We start from the raw sequence: 25,222 nt of genomic DNA, 5'->3' as shown, positions 1-25,222 counted from the left end.
TGTTGTTCCAGTTCAGTTTCCTAAATTGGTCTAAATAACACTAAAAAAAACTCTTAATAAAATGCATTTCCATGTATCCCGTTCTTGTTTGATGTAAATTAGTTCAATATAATGTCAAAAGAAAATAAATGTATGACTCAAAAATGCCAGCCACATTTCATCTAACAGAATAGGAATCAAGTGATATATATTAGTGGTAATGATAATTAAGATGGCCCTATTATCATAGTAATTGTATATCTTAATGAACCTGGTAATACATTTACCATGTAAGAGCCTGATTATTGGACTGGTTTTGACGTTAGATTACAAAGGTGAATGCAGGATTTTAAACAAAGTCTCAGAATGTGTTTATTTAAATTTTTGATTTCCAAGTGGTAGCTCTCCTTCCAGATCTTGTGTATATAAACATGGCATTGTCATCATCATCATCACACCCAATTTCTCCTTCAACTTCATCAGAGTTGGAACTAGCTGTATCATCATTCTCACTGTCAGTGTCACTGTCATCAGATGACAAATCACTCTCACTTTCTTTAGATTGATAATAGTGGCATCTTACAGCCTCAACTTTGTCTATTTTGTGCATTCCTGCCACAGCTGGAATTTCATAGTTGGAAAGGTACTTATCAAGTTCTTTCACTTTCAATTTGGAAATGTCACCGTTTCTGAAAAGCGCATCCCAGTCATATTCATCAAATTTGTTCAGCACATTGCTCCCTTTCTTTCATTCTTTTTCTTTCCCTCATAGAGGCAAGTGTTCTCTGTTGTTCTAAATGAAGGATTGCTCCCTTTAATATCTCTTTCTTGACACAGTTTCTTGCTCAATTCGTCAAGTTTCTGAACATTTTTACTTGACACTAACGCTTTACTATACAGGTTCACTACCTCATTCCTGCCATATATCTTTAGGGTAACTTTATATTGATAGTTATGTCAAAGTTTATTTATTTATCTTTATATTTAAAGGTAATAGTATATTCATGCAAAGTTGAAAAGTATGTGCAAAAAACTTATTTTAATTTTCCTCTGTTAACTCAGCTTGTGAGATATTGTCTTCTGTTTCACATGTAGCAGACGTTGCCAATGTGCTAATTTTAGGAAATATTTAGAATGTGTTATTAAAAGTTTATATTGAAAATTATAGTCATATCTATAGGATAAAAAATACCTTGCACAGAAGTTTTTGATACTTGTCAAGTATGTTTTAGTGCAGGTGCATCTTTTACATTTTGATGGCAGGCTGAGATGAACCTTTTCCAACTTTTTTTTAACTTCCAAGAGCTGCAAATTAAAATGTTGTCTGTCATATTTGTCTGTCATTTAATACAAGTAAGCATTTACATGAAAAAGTTACATATCATTGTGATAACCACAAACCAAAACACATTCATATCACAAAGAATATTTTCAGTACAGTGTAAAGGTAATTTCACACATTAAATGAACCAAATTTCAGTAGATAGTAGTGGACATGAAAGACACTGGTATTTTCAGACAAAAAACAATCTGTACCACTCAATTCGCCCATTTCAATTTATCATTACATTAACAGTTTCTTAAAAGAAAATTAAAATTTGACTGTTTTTGTTTTTCATTTTACTAACTTGTGAGCAACTGTTGTTTGTAGCTGCTGTTTTGTTGTTGTTGTTGTTGTTGTTGTTGTTGTTGTTGTTATTATTGAAAAAGGAAAACCAACATTTTAAAAGCTTATTTTCCCATGTTTGAAAAGTCATGTCAATTTTTTCAGGTACCCCCCCCCCCCCCCACACAACCCATATATTTTCAAGTCCCCCCTCCCCCCCTAACAAGTTTTTGTGAAAGCAGCTAACATAAGTTTAACACACTAAAGTAAAAGCCGATAAGTACAGAGGGTCAACCAAAGGCAGATGGCATATAATTACTAGTATATTACATGTAACAGTTCAGACCTGGAGTCAAAAAACACTGAAAATTTAAACACTTCGGATTTACAACAGTGTATATGGACATTTTCATATATGGATGGGGGACAAGCTATAATAAGCAGTTTGAGATTACCTATGGTCGTAGGTTTTAAGAATGTCTGATGAGATTTTGACCATGGTAACAATATCCGTTTTACAGAAAAAGTCTTTTAATGAAACAAAGCTGACATCCACCATCCATACACACATATACATAGACCTGATATGTGGGCACTAGTATACATATATTACCCCCAGGGTTGTTGTGTGGTTTTTAACCTCAGTGTATCCTTATAATTAGTATCAGTTTCTATATTAATAATGCAACTTGTTGCCATTGTTCTCTCACACATCACATATGGATTATACCAGCACACACCATATCTACATGTAAATACAAACAATAGACGGGTCATGATCACATTCTAATTTGCATAAAACATAGACACCTTCGATGATATGATATCTATCCACAAACAATCATACAAATAGGCTGTTTAGCAGGCTACTTACCGTGTATTTCTCATGGACGACTTCTTTTTAGAAATCCCTAAAACACAGTCATCGATCATCGCGTCGTTTCCAAAACCTGGGTCACGTATGTTATCAGACTGTTTATGTCCTCGATGTAATCTTCACTCAAAGACCAGCTGGGCACGAAAGGAGTCTGGGTAATCAGGACTAGTCCATGTTATGAACAGGTCATTTAACTGAAAAATATATCGCTACACACACACACAAATTCTTCTCGCGTGTATATTAAAACGTATTTCATACACTTTTATTGGAATTATTCAAAAGTAGGATTCTTTCGCGAAAGCAGTTTTTAGCGATATGTCTTTGGGCAATCATTGCAGTAGACGAGTCATTCACCCTTGTTGTTCGCGTACCTAACAGAAATGGACTTTACCATTAGGTCACGCAGGGATTATGCCACTGACCTTTTCCAACACATACGGCCATGGGTACAAAGAGTTTATGTTTTTTTTTATGTTCTGACAATCGCGAGACTTAATACATTTACATGTCTTCAATGCTGTGATCGTGGTTTGTGAAATACACTGGTGGTATACCAGTATTCTCATAAGCCTTATGAAGAAGAGAGAGCGATTCATAACTATGGATAGAGTTTAACGGAGGTCGACAAACAGTCAACATGGCATGGTCAATGATGAACACTCACCAATCGTCGCTCATGGACAATTGTCTGACGAAATGCAAGGTAAGCTACCCCATTGATGGTTATATGTGTGTTTTATTTCCAGAAGATGTCGTTTGCACAATTTGAATCGATCAAAATTTAACAATTTCACAAAAGTCCTGTGTACCATGTCAGATGCAAGCTATTGTTCATTGAAGGGGTCATTTGTTAATTATGCATGTTATGTAAATTGTAATAAATGTGTTAATGTGTTCCTATTGTATTGCGATACACATGTACATTGTATGAATACGAATGTAAGGAGTGTGTGAGATACAAAATATACTGTTAGGCTGTACTTATTAACATACTGAGGCAAAGGGGTTCACTAAAATTTGGTTCAGGTGTTAAATCTCAAATATTATTTTTGTATCATTTTCATCAGAACATAAACAAACTCTATTTGACTAATGTCATCCCAATATATCTCCTTGCTGAAATTAATTTGATGACAACAAAATTAAAAACAACTGAATACCAATGCCATAGTATTTTAAGATCTGATATTTGATGTATCAGCATTAACTGTACTATTTCACAACAAAAACTTGCTGCCATCGGTAACAAGGGAAATGTATTCATAGTTTGGTTTCAATGGTCACAGTACATTTTGTGCGTTTTAGGGTGGATAAATTTTGAAGGAATGAACATTCCAGTCACATCATGATAGGGAAACATTTTCAGCATCAATTACTTTCCATATACCTGGAAATTATGGTGCTGTTCATTAATTTTTCATATTTTAAAATAAAAATACTGCATTTCCTTGGCAACTAGTCAGTGTATGAACAAAAGTATGGTGTCATGCAAAAGGTCGTCTTCTATGCTGCATTTGCTGAAAATTTGGTGCAAATTGGTCAAGAAATGCTAGAGTTATTTACAGTTTTCTTTGTCCAAATTCCATCATATTTGGTGCCATTGTCTTTCCTATTCAACTGTGATTACCCTGACCAAGACATTTCCAAATTAAATCATAAAATTTAATCATATAAAAATCTGTAACTTTTGAATGAAAGGTCCGATTGAATCAAATAAAATGCATTTTTCTTGTTTTGAAGAGATCTATCAAATGAGCCCATTTTTAATGTTGTACAAGGTATGGTTAATTTTCACCTGAAATCCCTAATTAACATATACTAAAGTAATTATAAAAAGTATGGTATTGCTTGTGATATAACCTTTTCATTTTTAGATTAACTGAACTTAAAAGGTTCAGTATAGGACTGTATTTCATGCCTTTTTTGCTACGTTTTATCAGGAGCAATACTATAACTGCATACATGAGCCTCTGGCAATCGTTGTTGCTATCTGAGTACATGGTTATAGTATTGCTCCGGATCAGAGCTATGGGTCAACTTTAGTTTTAGATATAACATACCACAAACGACTGTCGACAGTCTAGGTTCATTAGTGTTATAGGTGTCCGTGTGTGGGTGATTGCCCTAGTATTTGGTTGGACATTACTTTGGTGGGTATTGGGAAATTGTTCAAAGCAAAATAATCACACCACAGGTGTGATTTTGGCAAAAAAAAGTCATTTTTGGTCAAAAAGCATAAAATAAAAAAATACTGAGTAGATTGGTCTGACATTTAGTAGGGACTTTCTTAGTGGTGTGTAGATTAAGATGTGTTCATAACATGATGATTCAATCATTAATATGCAAATTACTAATTAGGGCTGAAATGTGGCTTAATTCCAAAAATCACTTCGCAGATTTTTCTGAAATGTAAAGGGGGTGCAATTGGGATGTATAGATGGAGAAGTGCTAAACGTATAATGATCTCACCAGCGATGTGCAAATTATGTATAAAATGTGAATTTTAGTCAAAAACTTATATCTCAGAAAGAATTTGGTCTATGAGACTGAAATATGGTGAGATATTTCTTGAAGTGTTACCCGAGCCAGGGGTAATAATTGTAAAGTGCTTTGAGCACGGCAAGCGCAATGTAAGAACCCAACATTATTATTATGTTGACACAATTGGCCCTAGCAACCATGACCATGCCCTTAGTAACAACCAATACAATGTGTGGTAGACAAGTGAGTAAACATTAAAAAAATGTATGCAAATATTCCTAACAACAATGATCACACCCTTAACAACAAACAGATGCTAGTATAGTTTTGCTATTTAAATAACATCATCTGGTAGGCAAGTCAGTAAACATTAATATGGCTGAGTATACATAAAAAAAAAACATTAAAAGTTTGCATACACCTATAGAGGTGTTGCATCTGAATGCATTTCCTTGATGTGATGATGTTACCTATTTGCCATAGCGAAAATCTTTTAATCCTAATTAGGGGCCACTTATATATGAAGTTGCGATGTTACTCTGCATCAGATAAAGTAACGCGGTTATTTGAGGCAGAGTAACTGCACTAATTGTAGTGTTCGACGTGATTTTTAGGACTTTTTTTCTGTTTTTGTACTTTCTTCATTCCGACATTTAACTGGAAGCAAATGCTACAATTCCCAAGTTGGGTGTATTTGTCTGGTAAATTACGCCTTGACTGCGAAATTTTGGGACATTTCCTAACTCCAACATTAATTATTGAGACTTCAAGACCCAAACAGTCTTCAGAGGTACCTACATTTCCTTCAAAAACAGCAACTGTAGCAATGTTTTCAGCATGGTCTCATCTATTTGGGTTAACTTTCAAACTTTGTAATGTTTGCTTCCTGTTAAACAACAGTATGAAAAAAAGCACAAAAATAGAAGAAAAAGCTCTCAAAATCACAGCAAACGCTACAATCAGCTAGCACCAGAGATAATCCTAACCCCTAACCTCAATTCAACAGTGTGACGCATGGCTCCTAACAGCTTAAATCTTTGTTTATTACTATGTTGACTTTCTTCTCTGAGAAGTCAAAAATAAATATGAGCACCATGTTTATTTCATCTTTTTGTTTCTTACAGGTAATTGTATACATGTATTATTAGTTCTCGAGGAGAAGCGACATTGCATACTGACTGATGAAGATAAAAAGACTTTAGGAATGATATGCTACAAACTATTTGCAAGAACGAACAGTGAAGATCAATGACTAATCTTGATAAAGGAAAATGTTCCAGAAGGAGTGTTCTTCTTCTTATTTTTGTACAAGACACATTGTGTGGACAATGCAAGGGAAAAGTGGAAACTACTGCTGCAACTATTTGTGAAACTTTTCGTGACTGCTGAAGACTTGATTATCTCAGGTTGATATCAAATGAAAGTGTACAATTATGATGTGTTATCAAAAGTAGGCCTCGATATACAAGGATGACTCAAGATAGACTGATGTGATGATACTACACTTATTTACTATGGTAGGATGCCATTGTATCGTGGAAACACTTAGTATTGAACATGACCATACAGGATATTTAATACGTGTAACCTACATGTTAGTGTGACCTTACTACATCCCCCTCTTTTGTTTCAAGATAGAAACTATAAAGTTATTGTCAGTGTTCACTAATACTGTTTGACTTCGGGTATATAGCTGGGAAAGTGTTTCAATTCAAATTATCACACTGCAGGCTTTCAAAAAGGCAACAACTTGAACTCAAAAACCGCTGGGTGGAATTGCCTGAAATTTGATGAAAATGTTTATAGGGTTGTATACACAATGATCGTCTGTGACACAGTGATCCTATCGGTGATGACAAGTAAAAGTAACTCTTTTTGGTCAAAATCTCAAAATTGTTTGGCTTATTTGGCTGAAATTCCACAGGGATGTTTCTGAGGACATACTTTTCAAGAGATATTAATTACTTGATGATCCCATAAGTGATATGCAAATAGGGTTAAAAATGTCATATTTTGGGTCAGTTGTTTCTCAAATATTAGGGACCTACAATTGTCTAGAAATGTTATTGTTTCATTGATCTCATTAAATTTTTTAAATTATATGGGGTACCTCACATAATGTAACCAATGTACATGTATGTCAGTGGCACTTAAAATTAATGTCTTCTTCAGTTTGCTTGGAAACATTCTCTAAGTTCTAACACTAACTGGCATATTCATATAGGTTGGTTCAAGGTAAAATGCATGTCTGTTCTTCTCATATGGATGATGCAAGTGATTTTAGTATTGAACTATACCTCTAAAACTAAGTCCTGAGATGAAATTTGGTAATGATTCTAATATTGTCATGATTCTTGATAGGCGAATGGTTAGCATGGCCGGCTTTGAGCCCCATTGCTGCCATATTTTTCTGAATGGTTAAAGTCCTTGGGCAAGAATTTTGTGTGCCTTGAGCTCTCAGGAGGAAAGGCGCATTATAAATTTGTATTATTATTATTATTATCATCATCATCATCCTCATCATCATCATCATCATCATCATCATCATCTGAAATATCAAACTAGATGAAGTATTCACTGATTTTAAATGTATATTTGAATAACAGTAAACCATGAAACTATTTTCCATTTTATGATGTGAGTGTGAATTATATTGCAACAACTGTAATAAATTCTGATTTTTAAGGACAAATTGATAAAATAATAAGTCTACGTTTTATTCTTTTCTGAGTATGGAATGGGCTGGAAACTGTGAAGGGCCAACACTGTGAACACCCTGTGAATATATGACAGGGTCATCACTGTGAAGACCCTGTGAATACTCGACAGGGCCAACATTGTGAAAACCCTGTGAATACATGACAGGGTCACCACTGTGATGACCCTTTGAATACTCGACAGGGCCAACATTGTGAAGACCCTGTGAATACATGACAGGGTCACCACTGTGATGACCCTGTGAATACTCGACAGGGCCAACATTGTGAAGACCCTGTGAATACATGACAGGGTCACCACTGTGATGACCCTGTGAATACTCGACAGGGCCAACATTGTGAAGACCCTGTGAATACATGACAGGGTCATCAATGTGATGACCCTGTGAATACTCGACAGGGCCAACATTGTGAAGACCCTGTGAATACATGACAGGGTCACCACTGTGATGACCCTGTGAATACTTGACAGGACCAACACTGTGAAGATCCTCTGAATACATGACAGGGTCATCACTGTGACGACCCTGATGTTTCGTGTTATAGCTGCAGTTTTATGAGAACTGAAATTTACAGGGATTTTTTCATCATAAACTTTGCAAAAGTTGTGTGTTAAATGTAAATTGCAAATATCTAATGTAATATTTGTGCATTAGCATACATTTGAATGGATTTGTCAGTCTCAAAATGTCAGTTGTATATAATGCATTGATATTTATCAAGTTGTTGAGGCTCTATTTGGTTTCACCGGTCAAATCCAGTGTTTAAGCCTTATTTTCTAAATATGACTGAGGAAAATTATCTGCTGTTGCTATGTATTTCAACTTTGTATCATGCTATTATCAGGCAAATTGCAATGTTGCTTGAAAACACCATTGTGTTGCATTTGCTACTAGCCCTCAGTGAGGAATTTGTCAAAGTTTGAAAATGTTACGCAGTTCAATAATTAGGATTTTTGGTAAAATTGAAGAAAGCAAGCAAAATTTGAAATATTCCCCAGCCATAATATGTGCAATCTTATAAATTACCCATAAGCTAGGCCAATTTACAAATAATAAGATGCAGTTTTACAGAAAACAAGGGGAAAACCTTATTTTTACCCAGAATTATCTGTACATATTCAGTTTTCTGATGCAATTGTTCCGAATTCACCATTATCCAATTATCCCAAAATAGTTCCAATCGTGTTTTTTGCTTTTTTGAGCTGAACGTAAAGAATTGATTGGAAGGATAGTTGATCATGCGATCGCTTGATTTCACCTCACAATATCTCCCAATTTAGAATAAGTTCCCTCTCTTAATTAAAACAAATCTGAAAAAAACACTACCTTGCTGTTATTCTGTCGTCTTTGGGTCTGGTATCTATATGTATGTTATAGTCGTCTATTCATATATTGACTTCTATCTACATTTTATTTCCAAATAACAAGTGGTAAACTCCATTGACCAAACTCTTCTTCCATCACATGTTTACGACATACATCAAACGTGCTTAGTTGCCCATTGTTTAGATTGCATTCCTCGTTGTCGTCTATTGGTATATTTTGGGGGTTAATTTTATTCACGTAATTATGTATTCCAGATGCATTGTGTTACTTAGTTGAAATAATTTGCTCCCTTAGACGCCTGTCGTTAAACGGGAGTGTTGCAATCAATGAGAAAACATCAAGCAGACACATTCAATTCAAGCTTGGCAACATTCGAACATTAACGATTAATCGCACGATTAGTTAATTTCTTCCTCTAGGTTATACAACGGTCAATTAATGGACTCATTAGAGATGTGTCAAAAGATTTGTATTTGACTTATCTCCCCTGATCACTCATAAAACTCTGCACGTGCTCTCCTTGAAGAGATGGCGAGCCGTAGGACAGGATGTCACGCATGGACTGAATCATATTTATATATTATATGTCTGTCTGTCTGTCTGTCTGTCTGTCTGTCTGTATGTCTGTCTGTCTGTCTGTCTGTCTGTCTGTCTGTCTGTGGCTGTGCATGTCTGAGTGTCCCTGTCCCTGTCCCATGTCCCTGTCCCTGTCTATGATTGTTTGTTTGTGTGTGGGTGTAAAACTGTTCCAATAAACTATATAATGATGAGTTTCTCCAAGACCTGAACGTGTTAAGTGTCATGGTATATTCAAATACACTTATACGCTTATTCAAAGTACTCTTAGTTATATTCAATTGTATGAAAGAAAGTGTTAAGTGTCTGCGAAATGCAAAATGGGAATGGTTTTGAAAGAATATTGACTATATTGATGATGTCGATGTCTGCAAAATGGAAAAGACCATGAGAAAAGTTAATTATATTTATAATCATTAGTGTATGTTTACAAATAATACACTGCGTCCAAGGACCACTTAAACCGCGAGTTTACCTATTGATGTTATCAAATTTGAAGCCGTTGATAAGCTTTGAAATATTGTTCTGTACACCTTTTGATCGACTTAGTGTGTATTTTCCATTGAAGACAATTTTCAATGAGAATGTTTCGTTTCGAGTCCATAGAGATTTATTAAATGTCAGATGTTTATCTTACTTGAGGAAATACACCTGCGAAACAATTTTAAATTACGGTAAAAAGTCATCATATTCGAGCATTTTCCTGATATGCACGAATGATATCTATTGGGTTTATTCCTATTACAGTCATTTGAAAGATGATTATGTAATCCCCTATATGGAGCAAATGCTTAAAATGCATTTAGAATATATAATAAACAGTTCTATTGACATTTTCGATGCAGTCTCTATCGACCAGAGTTTTTTTTCAGTTCGTACGATTGCTATACGCTTCAACAAACGGATTGTTAGATGTACAGTGACTGAATATCTGTACGTGATTGTTAAAATGTCACGCGCCAAACTTTAGCTTGGTTTGAGTAGAATCCATTTCGGATGAGTAAAACCAGTCACACGTGGGAAGTAAAAGATGAACGGAATGATAAACGGACAGACCAGACCTATAAACTTCCATTGCTCCTTCGGGCATGGCGATGATACGCCCGTTAATGTCAACTCGTGAACCGAATTCTAAAATGCGGTCATTCTGCATCAAGTTTTGTGATACAAGATTAAGCTGCAATGTGATTTTCGATGTAGCGTTGACGTAAAGAGGACCCGTATATTTATCCGTTGCACGTGTATCGATGAATAAGTAAAAGCAAAACACCAATTATCAGGTGTTTTTAAGTGCGATCTTTGTTACTATTTTACTTGTGTTTGTATCACATAGTACTGCAACATATTATATACAGGATACACTACATAGACATGTCTATGCATCGTGTTGCAACACTTTCGAATAAATGTGTATGCTTTTTTTACATCGTGTCTCAACTGTTTATTTTCACTATACCGAGTTATATTTTCAAACTATTTGATAAAATGTAAGTGACGAAGTTCAATACTATAACTGCGTTATAAAGTTTCTAACAGGCGACGTTTCTGAGCAATCTAATATTAATGACAGAGGAAATATAACTCTTCTAAAACGAAACTGACATTCAATATATGTTGTAATCGGATAATGACTATGTTGAAGAGAGCAGAAAGCTACAACATGGAGACGAACTAAAACAAAATATAGTAGAAGTGGGGTGAGCGATCTAAATAATTATGATGAAAAAGAAAATGAAACCCGAATAAGCCTGAACATGTGAGGTACATGCGTGAACAGTCTCTGGTTAGCAAAGACAAAATGAACGAAAGATAAAAATGAACGGACAGTAGGCGTTAGGGTGTGATAAAGATAAACCAAAACAATTAGAAGAGTTAATGTATTATTTGAAATGATTGCAATTATTGTATAAAATGTGAAGATAAATATTAAACTATACTAGCTTTGCTTGTTCGCCTTTCAACTGCCTTTTAAGCTCAATAGTATTTCTACTCAAATGTATTCAATCTACAGAATGATACGTTCTTACTTATGTATCTGACATTACCACTTCTTCAAACTTAACATAATACTACGTCATACAGTGACCACCGAATAAATGACGTCACAAGTCGATCTGTCCTCCAATATCACCATAGATATTCCAATGACAGTGAATGATAAGAAAAGACATAGCGATTTTTATAAATACAAGGAGATTTTAGCGTCATGTTTTCAGCTTCTTGACTGTCTTTCATGCGGTTTTTCTAAAGTCATTTTATCCAGATTTAATCTCAGACCAATGGAAATATGCACGTTAATATATAAGAAATTAGTGTTCCGGATAAAAATTATTCCCAATTGCCACCAATATTGGACGTAAGGAGTGAAATATTAAATAAGTAAACACCGTAACGCAACAAAAAGACATATATGAAAGTATCCAAAACATCTTGCAAATGAGAATTTCAAGGAAACAAAAAATCTCTGGGGACCATCCTTATCCGTTTTGATACATACGATATTGATGCCTTTAGTCATTAGACTGCTCTCATAGGAATAGTGTTTGTGAACATGAGATATAACACTTCTATGCCGGTACTGATAATGGCAATATTTTCTAACCAAAAAAATGATCAAATGTTATGTTGGCTCCCACTTGTAATGTTCATCGTGATCGCTGGTGATTATTTCTCTTTCCATATTTCATGTTCATCCGATAAGCGACAGCGAGGTGGTGACTAATTACATTGAAAAAAGGCTAATCGAAAGTTTCTTCCAAAGCCTTTCATAAATGTCAAGGTATCAACGTTCCATTTATGCAGTAATTTCCTTAAACAAACATCTTCTAGTAGAGTTTGCGTCTAGCGTAGACATTGACATAACGTTGCAATTGCATGCTAGTTGTAAGTATACAGTAACGCTGCCAAAGTAGTGAGGGTTTATCAGAATGTTCTTACATTGGGAAAACTATCCGCTTCCATTAATGATTCACTCTGGATAATATTTAAAATACTAGGCTGCTTCAGGAAGATTCCGACCTGATTTTAGTATCGCCATGCATAGTTTTGTAAATTTATTTTCACCATAGGTATATCAGGCTGCCATTGACCAAAACGTCAACATGAAGGAATGTATGAACGAATTAGTGCAAACCGAATGTTTTCAGCAAACTTTCACATTTAAAAGACACACTTGATACGATAAGTGAAAATTCTAAATCGTATAAACGATATATGTGTTCTGGAGAAACTTAACTTCTATGGCATCAAACAAGTTAAATTTCGTTTATGTCATCGTATATTCATTAAATACACATCAACGAATAAAATTTAAATCTTTTTTATTCTAAACTGTTAATAGTTATTATACTCACACGCTTAGTTTAATGAGCATGATTTTTTAAAATTCTTTCATGTCATTAAATTATATACAACCCGCGTAAAAACGCCAGTGCCTTTGCTTGAATGATGTGAGCTAAAGAACACAATGACAACATTAGACAAAGACAACAATACGACTGATAAAACAAAACAAAAGGGGTGCCTCTGATATAGATTCAGGTGGCTTTTATTAGTTTGTTTCTATATGTGGAAGCTATATAATGTAACAGTAACAATCTTACTCGATTGTTATACCATGTTAAACTATGATTCAACTATAATATAACCAATTTCCTTGGTATACGACTTTCACCAATATCTAAACGCAATGGCTGCTAACGACTTTCCATGTACTAATTCTTATAAATTTTATTTCATCATTAAAACCGGATTAAAATTGTATCGCAAATATGTGTACATCACAGACGCAATGCAGTTTGGCATGTGGTATATCAGAACAGAGCTTCCTTCAATTAAGATTAGTAACACGGGTTTGACACCGTTCACATAGGATTAAATTTTAATTATTTTTAAAAGCTGCCAGGAGCATTAAGTATCTCCAACTTGATACAATTTTGACGTGTCTCGACTCCGAAAAAGTGAATAGTATATGTAGTATAGTCCTTACGGAGAATAACGACAGATCGTTGATATGCTTTTCACATTTCTGTCTAAAATAAGTACATAATGTATGCGTATAGCTTTGTATCATGAAGTAAATCGTCACTGATCGAAATGGTTTACATGAAGTTCACAGCTATATCAGGCATGCGCAGATTTGATGCGAAGACTTAAAACGTTGTGGAACAACAAAGTTATGTTTTCGATCTTGTGTATTTAGTCATACAATCTGGAATTATGTAAACTGAAGTTTTGAAGTGTCGTGACCTAAACATTGAAGTACCTAAATGTACTTTAATAAACCCAACAAACACAAGTAAAATATGTCTGACATCGGAACAACCAAAACTTGAAAGAGGATAAAAATTAAGGCAAAGAGGGTAATGACAGTGTGCTAACTGGATCAATATGCAATATGTCGAATCCGGTGTACAGCATACGTGAACAGAAGCGTAAGATAAACTAAATTAAATGCAGTATAGGGATCAAAGGAAGAGAACGATATAAACATACGCGGGTGGAAATATCGAGTTGTAAACTGTGAGATGCATATATCAATATTATTGGCATTTGTCAGATAAGTCAGTGAGTGCATTGTCTGTTATGCCTAGGTCGATTGCTCTAGGGGCAGGGGCAAACAGTAAAATATGCAAACAACAACGGTTATGAGGATGTGCTGGTACAACATGTATATGGCTACAATACGATGAAGAACAATGTAGACATTCGCTACTATGAGGAGAGAAAACAAAGATCAGCTGTGTACATATGTATGAATAAACCAGTAACGAGTTCGCAAGTAACACACAAACGAGAGAGGCAACTTTCTAAAAATATAGCAAATAAAATGGTAAACAATCAGATACTTGTCACAACAGACATGATGGTACGGTTCAGGTAATAATATCAATGAGATAACAGCCAGTGAAATGTAGTGGTGCCTGACGAGCATGTTGCCCCTGACGGGAACGATAGTTTGTTTGTCATGAGTATAGTGTGCCAGTTAATGGAGTACCTGGTTGTTATGATGAATTGCCAGATTGGTTGAGTTTATTTAGCTCGATCAACAAAATATGCACAGGTTTATTTGATGGATGAAACAATTGCAGTGACTGTCGCAAGTGTCCCGGTGCAGAGTGAGACCGCGTTATATTCTATGGCACAAGCTGAGGGTGTGTCCAAAGGTGACGTTGTCTCAAAGGCAAGCAGATAGTACATGCTGATCTATAAATGCTGCGAGATGATAGCCTTTAATTCACTGGCATCATGTTGTGGCATCGAATATATATTAAATAGGGTACAAGCTGGAGATTTTAGTTGCTAATGGTTATAAAGGCTAAATAAACAGACAAATGTATATATAGAGATGGTGATATATATTGAATAACAGCAGGTAGTAAAGATAAAGTCAGTATTATGCAGTTGCTGCCTGTGAAGACAAAATGCTAGATAGTAAGAATGCAATCAATATTGTTACATTAACTTTTCATAACAAATTAACATTGAATAATTCTAAATTTCATTAAAGATATTTTGCTAAAGATTAGCCATGATTTCACATGAACAGTATCAAGAACATGATTCCGAAACCAATCTTACCAACTATATCATATTATCTATAGTATCAAAAAACACAAATAAAATAAAATATTATCTGCATATATTATTTACTGATTCAACAAATAAACGTCTATTTTTAAAAGTCTTTTTTTCGTCTTCTGTTGTTATATAGGAAGGACTGCTCATCCATACAAGTGAACAGGACATTCATACCCATATGATATGTATGTGTACTAGTCAGCTTAGTAAGGAGGGAACATTTCAACAGTAATGCGCGCGTGAATCACTTTGAAACCTCCTTAGAGTATTCATATCACGAAAGCATATTTCACAATCTATGATATTGACAAGGAAAACAAATGGTATCATTAATAACTTTACATTAACGCTAATCAAAACCTATCGAAAAAAACCTTGTAATCCAATAAATCATAGATAGCATCTAGTGCGATACTTCGGATGTAAATTTGACAAGATAAGAAAATGACAGCTCGTTATTCACGAAACTCCACTTTCATGTCTAAGATTTATTTTTATGTAACGACTTTTTATTGGTCCCTTCCCATGCTTTTCTGAGTGTACATTTAGGAAGTGTGTACTATGCAGTTCGTGCAGAGTATAAAACCAATCATGCAATGAACATTTGTCAAGTGTTGTATATACAGTTTTTTTGAACATAAATGATGTCGTGATTGTTAGTTTATTGAAGTAAGGTAAATTTCATATTTTGAAGAAAACAAATGTGTCTTTAGATGTCTGCAAATTGTGTTTTGTAAACAAATGAACACTCGCCTGGGACGCTTTCATTTTCTGAAATCATTTACATTACATTAGCTACTTACAGCATTTCTTTTGAGGTCAATGACTTTCGAAATTGCTGACATATATTTCTGAAACACGACTTTAAGTAATTACTTTTAAATATGTTCGGCATTCAAGTGCTGCCGGCTATGATTTTATGACATTTTTTAGATATATTTTCACATTACTTAAATTATCGCAAAATTGCATGTAATGTTGTGTTATTCTATATTATAACCATTGGAAATATGTATGTATGATGCCCACAAGATTTTCATTACTTTCTATTTGAATATTTCTGTACTCTTTTATGACTATGGATATCATAATAAACTTCAGCCAACGACACATTACATTGCTAAGAAATTAATAGAAAGAAAGAAAGAAAGAAAGAAAGAAAGAAAGAAAGAAAGAAAGAAAGAAAGAAAGAGACAGACAGACAGACAGACAGACAGACAGACAGACAGACAGACAGACAGACAGACAGACAGACAATATAATGTAATGCAGGTTCCTTATGTTATAGACAAATTGTGGAGTATGTTGCATACGGTTGATTCGATATATACTTGTTGAAAGCTTCAAAAAATTAGATGTAATTCTGTTGTTGAATCGCCCATTGTGGTAATAACGTTGTTGGTAAAACGGTTATTCAAATTACTTTCGTCTCCAACGCGTTGGCTAATCTCGGCATGGTCAGTGTCATAATATGGGTTAACGACAGTGTGTGAACTTAAGGGAAAATATGACTACTGGTCATAAGGACCGAAATGTAGCAAATGCTGCTGGTCCTTAAGGAAAACTACTGGTCCATATCAATGTAGTTCACGTTCACGACCTGTATCTACATCACCCCCCCCCCCACTTACAGATAAAATGATTTTGAATTTTAATATGATACAACATATCTTTTGATATACTAAAGTAAAAGATAGTACAACGAATTGTTTACTATCCACTTTTTTCATCAATCTGTTCTTACAATTGAAAATTTCCACTCACGGAGTCAAAAAATAACTTGGAAGCAAATTTTGGATTTGCAACCAAGTAATTTTTTACTCTGTGAGTAGAGATTTTCATTTGTAACTATGAACCCAGAGATTATGAATATTCACTCTCGCATAATCTTTTCCTATAGAAATACAGATCCATAGATTGTAGATAATATGGGTGAATGAATCATTAAATCTACATTATCTGCAATCTCTAAAAGATCACAGTCCTCTCCTTCCTCACTGTACAATTCACTAAACTCGGAATCATGAAATCCAATGTCAGATTCATCGTCTGTGTCAACAGCTGAATAGCTTTCCCACTCGTAGCGAACGTAGACCCACAAATTCATCATAGCAGAAAGTTTTGTCGGATAACTATCCCTCTCGTTAAAAGTTTCATACACTTAGAACAGTAGACTTTACAACATTGATTATTATATGGCGGAAAAGATGCATGCGCTGAATGCATGAAATGAGTCTGAATGTCTAAAACGTTCTGATTAGTCAAGACACAAATAATTAGAGAAATTCAACCAATCATGTGTTTGCTAACATAATTTCATAAAGTAAATGATGTATGCTACGTCATATGTAGACAAGATATCATCAACACATGTAGCGAGCTAGCTCTGTCGCTTGACTTGAACCTATGGTGAAATTGGATATGTCTTTGAATAAATGTTATGATTTACTCCAAATTCGAATTGGTCATAAGGACCGATAAGTTGTTGTAATTCTGAAAAACTGTCGGTCCGGACAGAAGGACCGGCGTTAATTTCGCACGCTGGTTACGATACATCAAATATACACTGTCCAGTTAGTTTTACCTCGTTTATCTCTTCCTAAATACGGTACGAATATTTCACAATTATATTATCCATTGACGGACAGAAGTTTTGGATCACTACTTAATGTATTAAATGTTTATATGCGGGCGCAAAAAGGCTCTTCCCAGTTCACCTATCGAGGCAGAGGCATATTAGTCACTGTCTTTGATATCCAAGTAGTATTTTCAGTAACTCAAATGACTCTATCAATGCACGCGAATAAATAAAATATCAATAGGCCATTTCTCCAAATAATTGTACAATTAAAGTTTTAAAAAAATGAGCTTGCAGTTTATGTATTACACTATCCCACTGAAAGTAATCGCTGACGAAAGCTGTATTGAAAATAAAAAATCACTGTCATCCATCCCTCGTCGTGATATGATATGATATTACGAGTTTCAAATTGGGTTATTTCAATCCCAAATGGAGTAATATCAATCAAAGACATTTATCTTCAAATCGTTTCCTGCATTGTAGTAATTTAGTCATGTAGTATTGTTTATGAGAATTCGGTTTTAGATATGTGTTCATAATACATCTAATAGTACTATCAGTTGTTTTCAGCTGTATAAAAAAAGACGTGATAGATCATCCATTGATTGTGATAAGCTGTTCATGAAGGTAGATATTTTGAGACATGTTGCACTGCTAATTGTATGTTTTATTTGGCTTATAAACATGCAAGAACACATCCTTACACGGTGGAACAATGTATGTTACCGCTATTAAAACTGAAAATAGACGTTTGATAAACATGACGTATGGTATATAACATTAGTTTAAATCATTTTACGACAGGTAACGTCTCTATTTCAGTGACAACAAGCACCCCTACAACATATGGTGTTTTAAATTGAGGTACAAGCAGTAACAATTAAGTTATACCAAAGGTCCATTATATATGTGTGCGACGTGTACAATACATCAGTTCTAAAACTAAATAAGTATACGACAAAGACTGATTTCTGATGAGTTTTTTTTTTGTACATCATACATTAAAAACCAAACATTGATAGTTCATATATCACTTGAAACTGGGATGTTTACGACACTTGTGATGTTTATTTTAATGGGTACAAAAATGATGACAGTATACATAAATATTAATCATTTTTAAACAAGCTGGTACACACACATTAATGTTGTGTTCTACTTATTTCTCTTAATCACAATAGTTAATTTCAAAGTACAGAACGATTCTTCCACCAGATGGCTATAATATGCCACTGATGGCCTGTCAACATACGTGTATTGCATGCCATTAAAGCAATTACCAATTTGAAGGATAAAACCATAAAACTCGACAGTACCTTGTAAATGAGAATACTTACCCCCGGTAAAAGCATCGGCAGAGTATAGTAAGGGTTTCTTATGAATGTTAATCAAAGTTATCTTTGACAGTTAATGCAACCATGCATATTAAAACTTAACACTTCAAGGATCTTCAAGCATTCGTCATGAGTTAATCCGAACGTAAAAGGGTCAACAGTCGTTTTTTTCTCTCGCTAATCTGTAGCGACTGTGTGTATGTATGTGTTTAAAAGTGTCGAAATGAACACGCTTCTTAGAGAACGGTTCGACAGACAGTTAACGACAGCAGATGCGAATATTTGCCCATGCGTAACAGTGATGAAAAAAAACTAAGTCGATGCACGCGAGACCTTAACAAATCAGTTAAATACAGTTTATGGTCTTGATTTTAATTCCATGTGTATGTAAATATTGAAGGATAGCCATGCAACTCTAGAATTCACAGATCTTAGTAAATAGCAGTATAATTATAAGTTGGAATGCACAAACAAATATATTGCCTGTGACAACAAAACTTCAAATCAGTGTTACGTACAATGTTATTTCTTTAGGAATCATTTGGGGAAGGAAGTTGTTATCGTATTTAAAGGAGGAAATGTGATGTAGAAACACTCAATCTTTCAAAATGTATGAATATCGTAAATACGCTAGCGCTGTGGTCAAACTTTATAATGTTAAAAATGACCTTGTCAACAAACATTTTTTTTGTGTGGCGAAAACCAGTAATACGACCGTATTCTATTTCCGTTCTTCGTATGAAGTGCGTCGTTTCTTACATCTATCTACTGTTCATATGCTCACATTCTTTATTTCAGTCTGACTTCAATCTTCGACCAGTTTCTAAGGGGCCTTTCTAAGAGGTTTGATCCGAATTTATAGAATCTTAAAACATTCTAACAAATGTCTTTTCATTGATATTGTAGGAGCCCCGGTAGAGGTTATAACCGACATGTTCATTGCCAGTATTGATACCGTACAAGAAACTACAATGGTAAGTACGTGAATAGACACACACACACACACACACACACACACACACACACACACACACACATATATATATATATATATATATATATACACCTACTTTGCACCTCAACGAGCTTTTTCAAGAAGTCAGATACGAATATCCGTAACAATTTAATAAACATGTTTGCAGGGGAAAATGTGCTTTATGACACAGCACTTACCCTTCAATGTAACATGTGCTACACTAAAATATCACCACTATCTATGGTAATGGTTGATCATACCAACAACACTTCCCAATACGTGTCACATGCTAGGTGCAATAACATCATATATAAATTGGCAGTGAAATAGACAGTAGGATACAGTATAAAGTAAATGTGTGAGTTGTAATGGAGGAGGACTATAAGTACAACGTGTCTATTAATTAGTAGAAATAACAATTGTGAAAAGAACAGTGGACGCTAATTGAAGCATTTATACCAAACCATATTTTAGTTAATACATTGAAAAAAGGAATGATATATTAGGCATAATAAAACCCAAAGTATCATTGAAACCCTAAAGCATAAAGTGTAAATTTTATTTTAATCATTCCGACGGGAAATTAATGTCTTTGACAAGCGGCAATCACACTTTGAAATTCTTTGATATTACATGGAAAATTTACGACATGTAACATAGTCCTTTTTAATTTCAATAATTATATAGTGTATTTGTAAGTTCGCATGGGGTAAACATAACATCATCAATCTTCACAGGTGTACAGAATGGGATCTCTATTTTCCGATAAAATAGTTTAATCATTTAAACCTACAACTTTACTACTGATGCTACGGTTTTAAATAAATTGTATTCGAGGGTTTTTCCAAGTTAAGGAAATATCATTGCTGAATATATATATATATATATATATATATATATATATATATATATATATATATATATATAATTATATATATATATATATATATATATATATATATATATATATATATTATGTTTCATACATATATATTAACTAGTATCCATCGAGGAAAGATATATTGTTTGAAAGAAAACATACATTCGTTAGAATTTAGAATCGCTCAGAAGAGTTTGAAGTTCCGCTTTAGGCACTTTTCGCAATTGGCATATTGCCATGAGAAATAGACATAAGCTGAGAGTGTGGATGTACGTTTTAGCCACCTAGATAGTCGTTTTAGACACCTAAATTCACGTCAAACATGTATGTGTATTGGAAGTGCAGGATAATCGCGAAAGAGTCTTGATGTTATTTCTGACACCCCATGGGAATAGCTAGATTGGGATATACAGGTATATGTTTTCGTCACACGTTGCACTTCCGTTTGCTTGGTACAGTGAAATCCTTTTATATACAACATGGTGATGAAATGCACTGATATTACCTATGGGTGCATCCTTAATGTAAAGGGTCATTTAGGGTATCAGTTTATCGCTTTAAAATATGAAAATAGAATATCATAAGATTTGCAAACGTTCGTGGATTTGTCTGATAGCATTGACATTTTAGGGAGCTTGTCTAATTGACTTTCAAAATTGACGCGTAATAGGTGTGTAATACCCATTTCGCCTTCGCAAATATTGTGCGGTATGTAAATACCTATATGTATAATTCCGGGAAAAACATATCGCCAATTTGTATCTGATAACAAAAACGCGACGTTTTTGTTTCGCGTTGGCATACGAACGTAGCATATGTGCTAGAGAGACCCCTTACATTCCTCTGGAGAAATGGCAAAGTCTGTGTAAGTCACCTTAAGTTGTCAGAAAATGAAAAAAGACCAAGTTGAACTAAAATTACATCTGCTAATGTCAGCATTACTGTCCAGTTAGGTGATGGTACAGTTAAATAATCAATACCGTTAGTTTGTTATTGTCAATCTATACAGAAACGCATCGGAAGTAAATTCTTGCGTGGGATTAGATTCGGACATATCCTCAACAATTTATGTTACACTTGGCGCATTACGGCAGCAAGCTTCCTACATGTACATCAATAAAAGAACATATAGTCAATAACTCGGATGTATTCCTCCGTCTTGCATTGCACATTCCTGTCATGCTTTTAGTTCGCAGTCATACGTAACATACATCACCTTAGAGAGACAAATCACCCTTGTCAAGTGTTCTAAGTTGTACAGACATGAAGTTGCTGTTTAGGAGACAGCGATGATAAATCGGAAAGGGTGATGGTGAACCTTATTTGCACCACTAAAATAGCTCATTTACCTGACACAATTCACTGCTCCAAATTCAGCATTCCCACATGTAAATGAATCAAGCCTAAGAGCGATTCTCATTCATGATAAGAATATATGTAGAATAACTTTTAGACTTAACCCTAGGAATTGGTACGTAACAAGTTGTAACTCAAGAGTTTCACGCTTCTGCTTACTTCATATAACTGATACGACTTGTCAGTGTACGTCGTGATTCACGTCAAAAGTTGGTGATGTAATAATTGCGTAATTACTTTCGTCAACATCTGATAATACGACAATGCAACTCTATTAGGCCATTAAAAAAAATTGTTTGGTTACGGTTACCCGTCCCCCACCTAGATTTTCACGCCGACCCTAATTTATTTTACGTATTCGAGAAAAAATAATAACATCGCGAAAATTGTAAAGTGTCGCAAGCAATAGTGGATGCGAAAAGTGACACCAACTTAAAAAGAGAATATAAATCAGTTCTTCCAATCTGTAATGGCTGTACATCTGATGAAAAGAAACCAATAACACGTGCAGAGACCATGTGGAAAGCAACACAGAAAACAACAGAAAACATACCTTCCTGAACTAGACACTCACATGTGTGTGTGTGTATATATATATATATATATATATATATATATATATATATATATATATATATATACACATTGTCCGCACCCAATAAACTCACACAATAACAACCAACACTTCCACACATACAACACCTAACCCACCGACACAGACAATAGTGATGGTATTTCTATTGTCTACACTCTATATATACAGCACACCCAGAGAGTAGGCCTCAGAATGTCTGATGATCGCACTATGCGTGAAACTCCGAGTTACAACCAAGAAAGAGTTCCAGTACTACCAAAACTATATATATATATATATATATATATATATATATATATATATATATATATATATATATATATATATATATATATAAATTGAGCGTAATCGAAACCACACAATTATTTTTTTTGTTAGGCCTTGTAACACACTATGTACACACATTTCAATGGTATCGACAATCTAAATGACTTAGTGACATTTTATTCAGAAAGCTACATGTGTTGTGTGTTACTAATCCACATGTCATAGAGCACTGTTTTCAAGTGTTATCGAGTCTTGATCGCATCGTTGATACCGAGGACAAAACTATACACGTACAATCATTTAGTAACAAATAAGATCAGTATATATTAGTAAATACTATTTAGGAAAATAAATCAGTTCCCATTTAGTTATTGATATATTGTGACGCTCTCCTCGCCACTTTGAACATTTCCCCCTAAATCTATATTAACTTAACACATTCTAGAGTACATGTTAGACAATTAACACCAAATACTATTTTGTGGAACATGTACCTATGTTCTACACAAGAGAATTTCTTCCTCACCATTTTATCAAAAGAAAAGAAGATGCTAGAGTCGTGGATGTATGTGACAACAAATTTAAAAGGACAGATTTGTCAATATTCATTGATTTTATATCGTAGGATAAATGATGTTAAACAGTCCTAACACCTTTAGGAGGTCTCGGAAATTAAAACTACATTGGCTGAATTTCTCTTGAGTATTGCATGGATTGGGAGTGTTAACAGTTCAGACTAATACTGTCCCCAAAGGTACGATCCTTTATAGAAACCAGTTGTAACATTGATTTCTGACGCAATAAAAGAAATGAAACCCGAGAACCCAAGTTTGAAGAGTCAAGCAGGGGTGCTTTATACCGTAATACATACATACATACATACATACATACATACATACATACATACATACATACATACATACTATTCTTTCCTCGGTACCTTCTATAGATAGCATCAAATGTAAAAGTTATAAATCTGGGAAGTTTGAACTTATTAGCTAGTGTCAGGCAACAAGTGCAAATGAGTAGGAGATAATATTACCTTTAGCAAAAACCTTAGTAGCGATTGACTGATATTGTTGCCAATTCAAAATTCAAATGCCTTTGGGAATGTTGGATCCAATCTGAGATGTTGCGTTTCCAAATCAGAATTAAAATCGCTTCACTTTTACGTCTTCGTCGTGAGATGGACAGACCAAGTAATATGGGGATAACCGATACATGATTGACACAGGATTACAACCTTTTACATGTATGTGCATGTCAAACTCTAACCCAAACTGATTGCTAAATGTTCAATCTTATTCCTATCTACCTATCTAAATCACAAGCACTTTAAATATGGTAGGGTTTAATACAGAAATGCATTTTCGCTTGCGCGATCTTTGTTTGATTTTCATTTCAGCTCTTTTTAAAAGTTTACACATTAGGTACTGGCTTCAAAGTAATGTTACGACAATTCTTCTATATTGTCAGCTTAAGGCGTGTGTGAAAAACTCGACTAGGTCTAGAATGCTTTAAGCTAAAGACAAGATCAAATGATATTTTAGAAGAATGATACGAGCTGTACGTAACACAAGTATATCCACAGTTGTCTACGAAGACATCACTTTTCCCGCTGTGTGTCAGTTATCAAAAATAAAACATGAACGAAAACTATATTCATTAAAGACGGATCAACACAAGACATTATTATGTTAAGTTCATTGCTAAATACTTATTCCATGCAACACAGTTCTCCGTAATTTGCACAATGCTTTAAAAGATATTAGGCAAGCATTTGACATTGAAGGTAGATGTCAAGGTCAGTATGAAGAGTTTAAATGTGTGCATAGAAGTCACGCCAAATATAATAGTACATTGAATCTTAGAAGTCAAGGTCAAGTTGCATATTTTTGGTACAAATTAAGTCTAAAACTGCATAAATTGTGTATTTTCACTTTATATAACTATCCTTTCATTGAATTTACTGGTATTTGCTTTATCATCTCAAGATACACGAGATGTACAGGTGCTAGGTGACCACTATAGGATATCGTATTTATAAGTTGTTTGAACAAAACCGATTTGAACATGACAGAGCAAT

General features: G+C 34.4%; 1 protein-coding gene across 1 annotated transcript in view; it reads left to right on the top strand.

The window, feature by feature from the left end:
* The window catches only part of LOC144438621 (glycine receptor subunit alpha-2-like), a 56,410-nt gene that overhangs the window by 20,321 nt on the left and 10,867 nt on the right, over positions 1 to 25,222 (top strand). The window contains exon 3 of the mRNA XM_078127723.1: positions 19,969 to 20,036. Within this exon, the coding sequence (XP_077983849.1) occupies positions 19,969 to 20,036 (68 nt within the window). The remainder of the gene's footprint in view (positions 1 to 19,968; positions 20,037 to 25,222) is intronic.

Source organism: Glandiceps talaboti, chromosome 8, assembly GCF_964340395.1.
Source record: "Glandiceps talaboti chromosome 8, keGlaTala1.1, whole genome shotgun sequence".
Classification (NCBI taxonomy): Eukaryota; Metazoa; Hemichordata; class Enteropneusta; family Spengelidae; genus Glandiceps; species Glandiceps talaboti.
The sequence above is the reverse complement of the archived record's forward strand: the minus strand, read 5'-3'. Positions and strand labels throughout refer to the sequence as shown.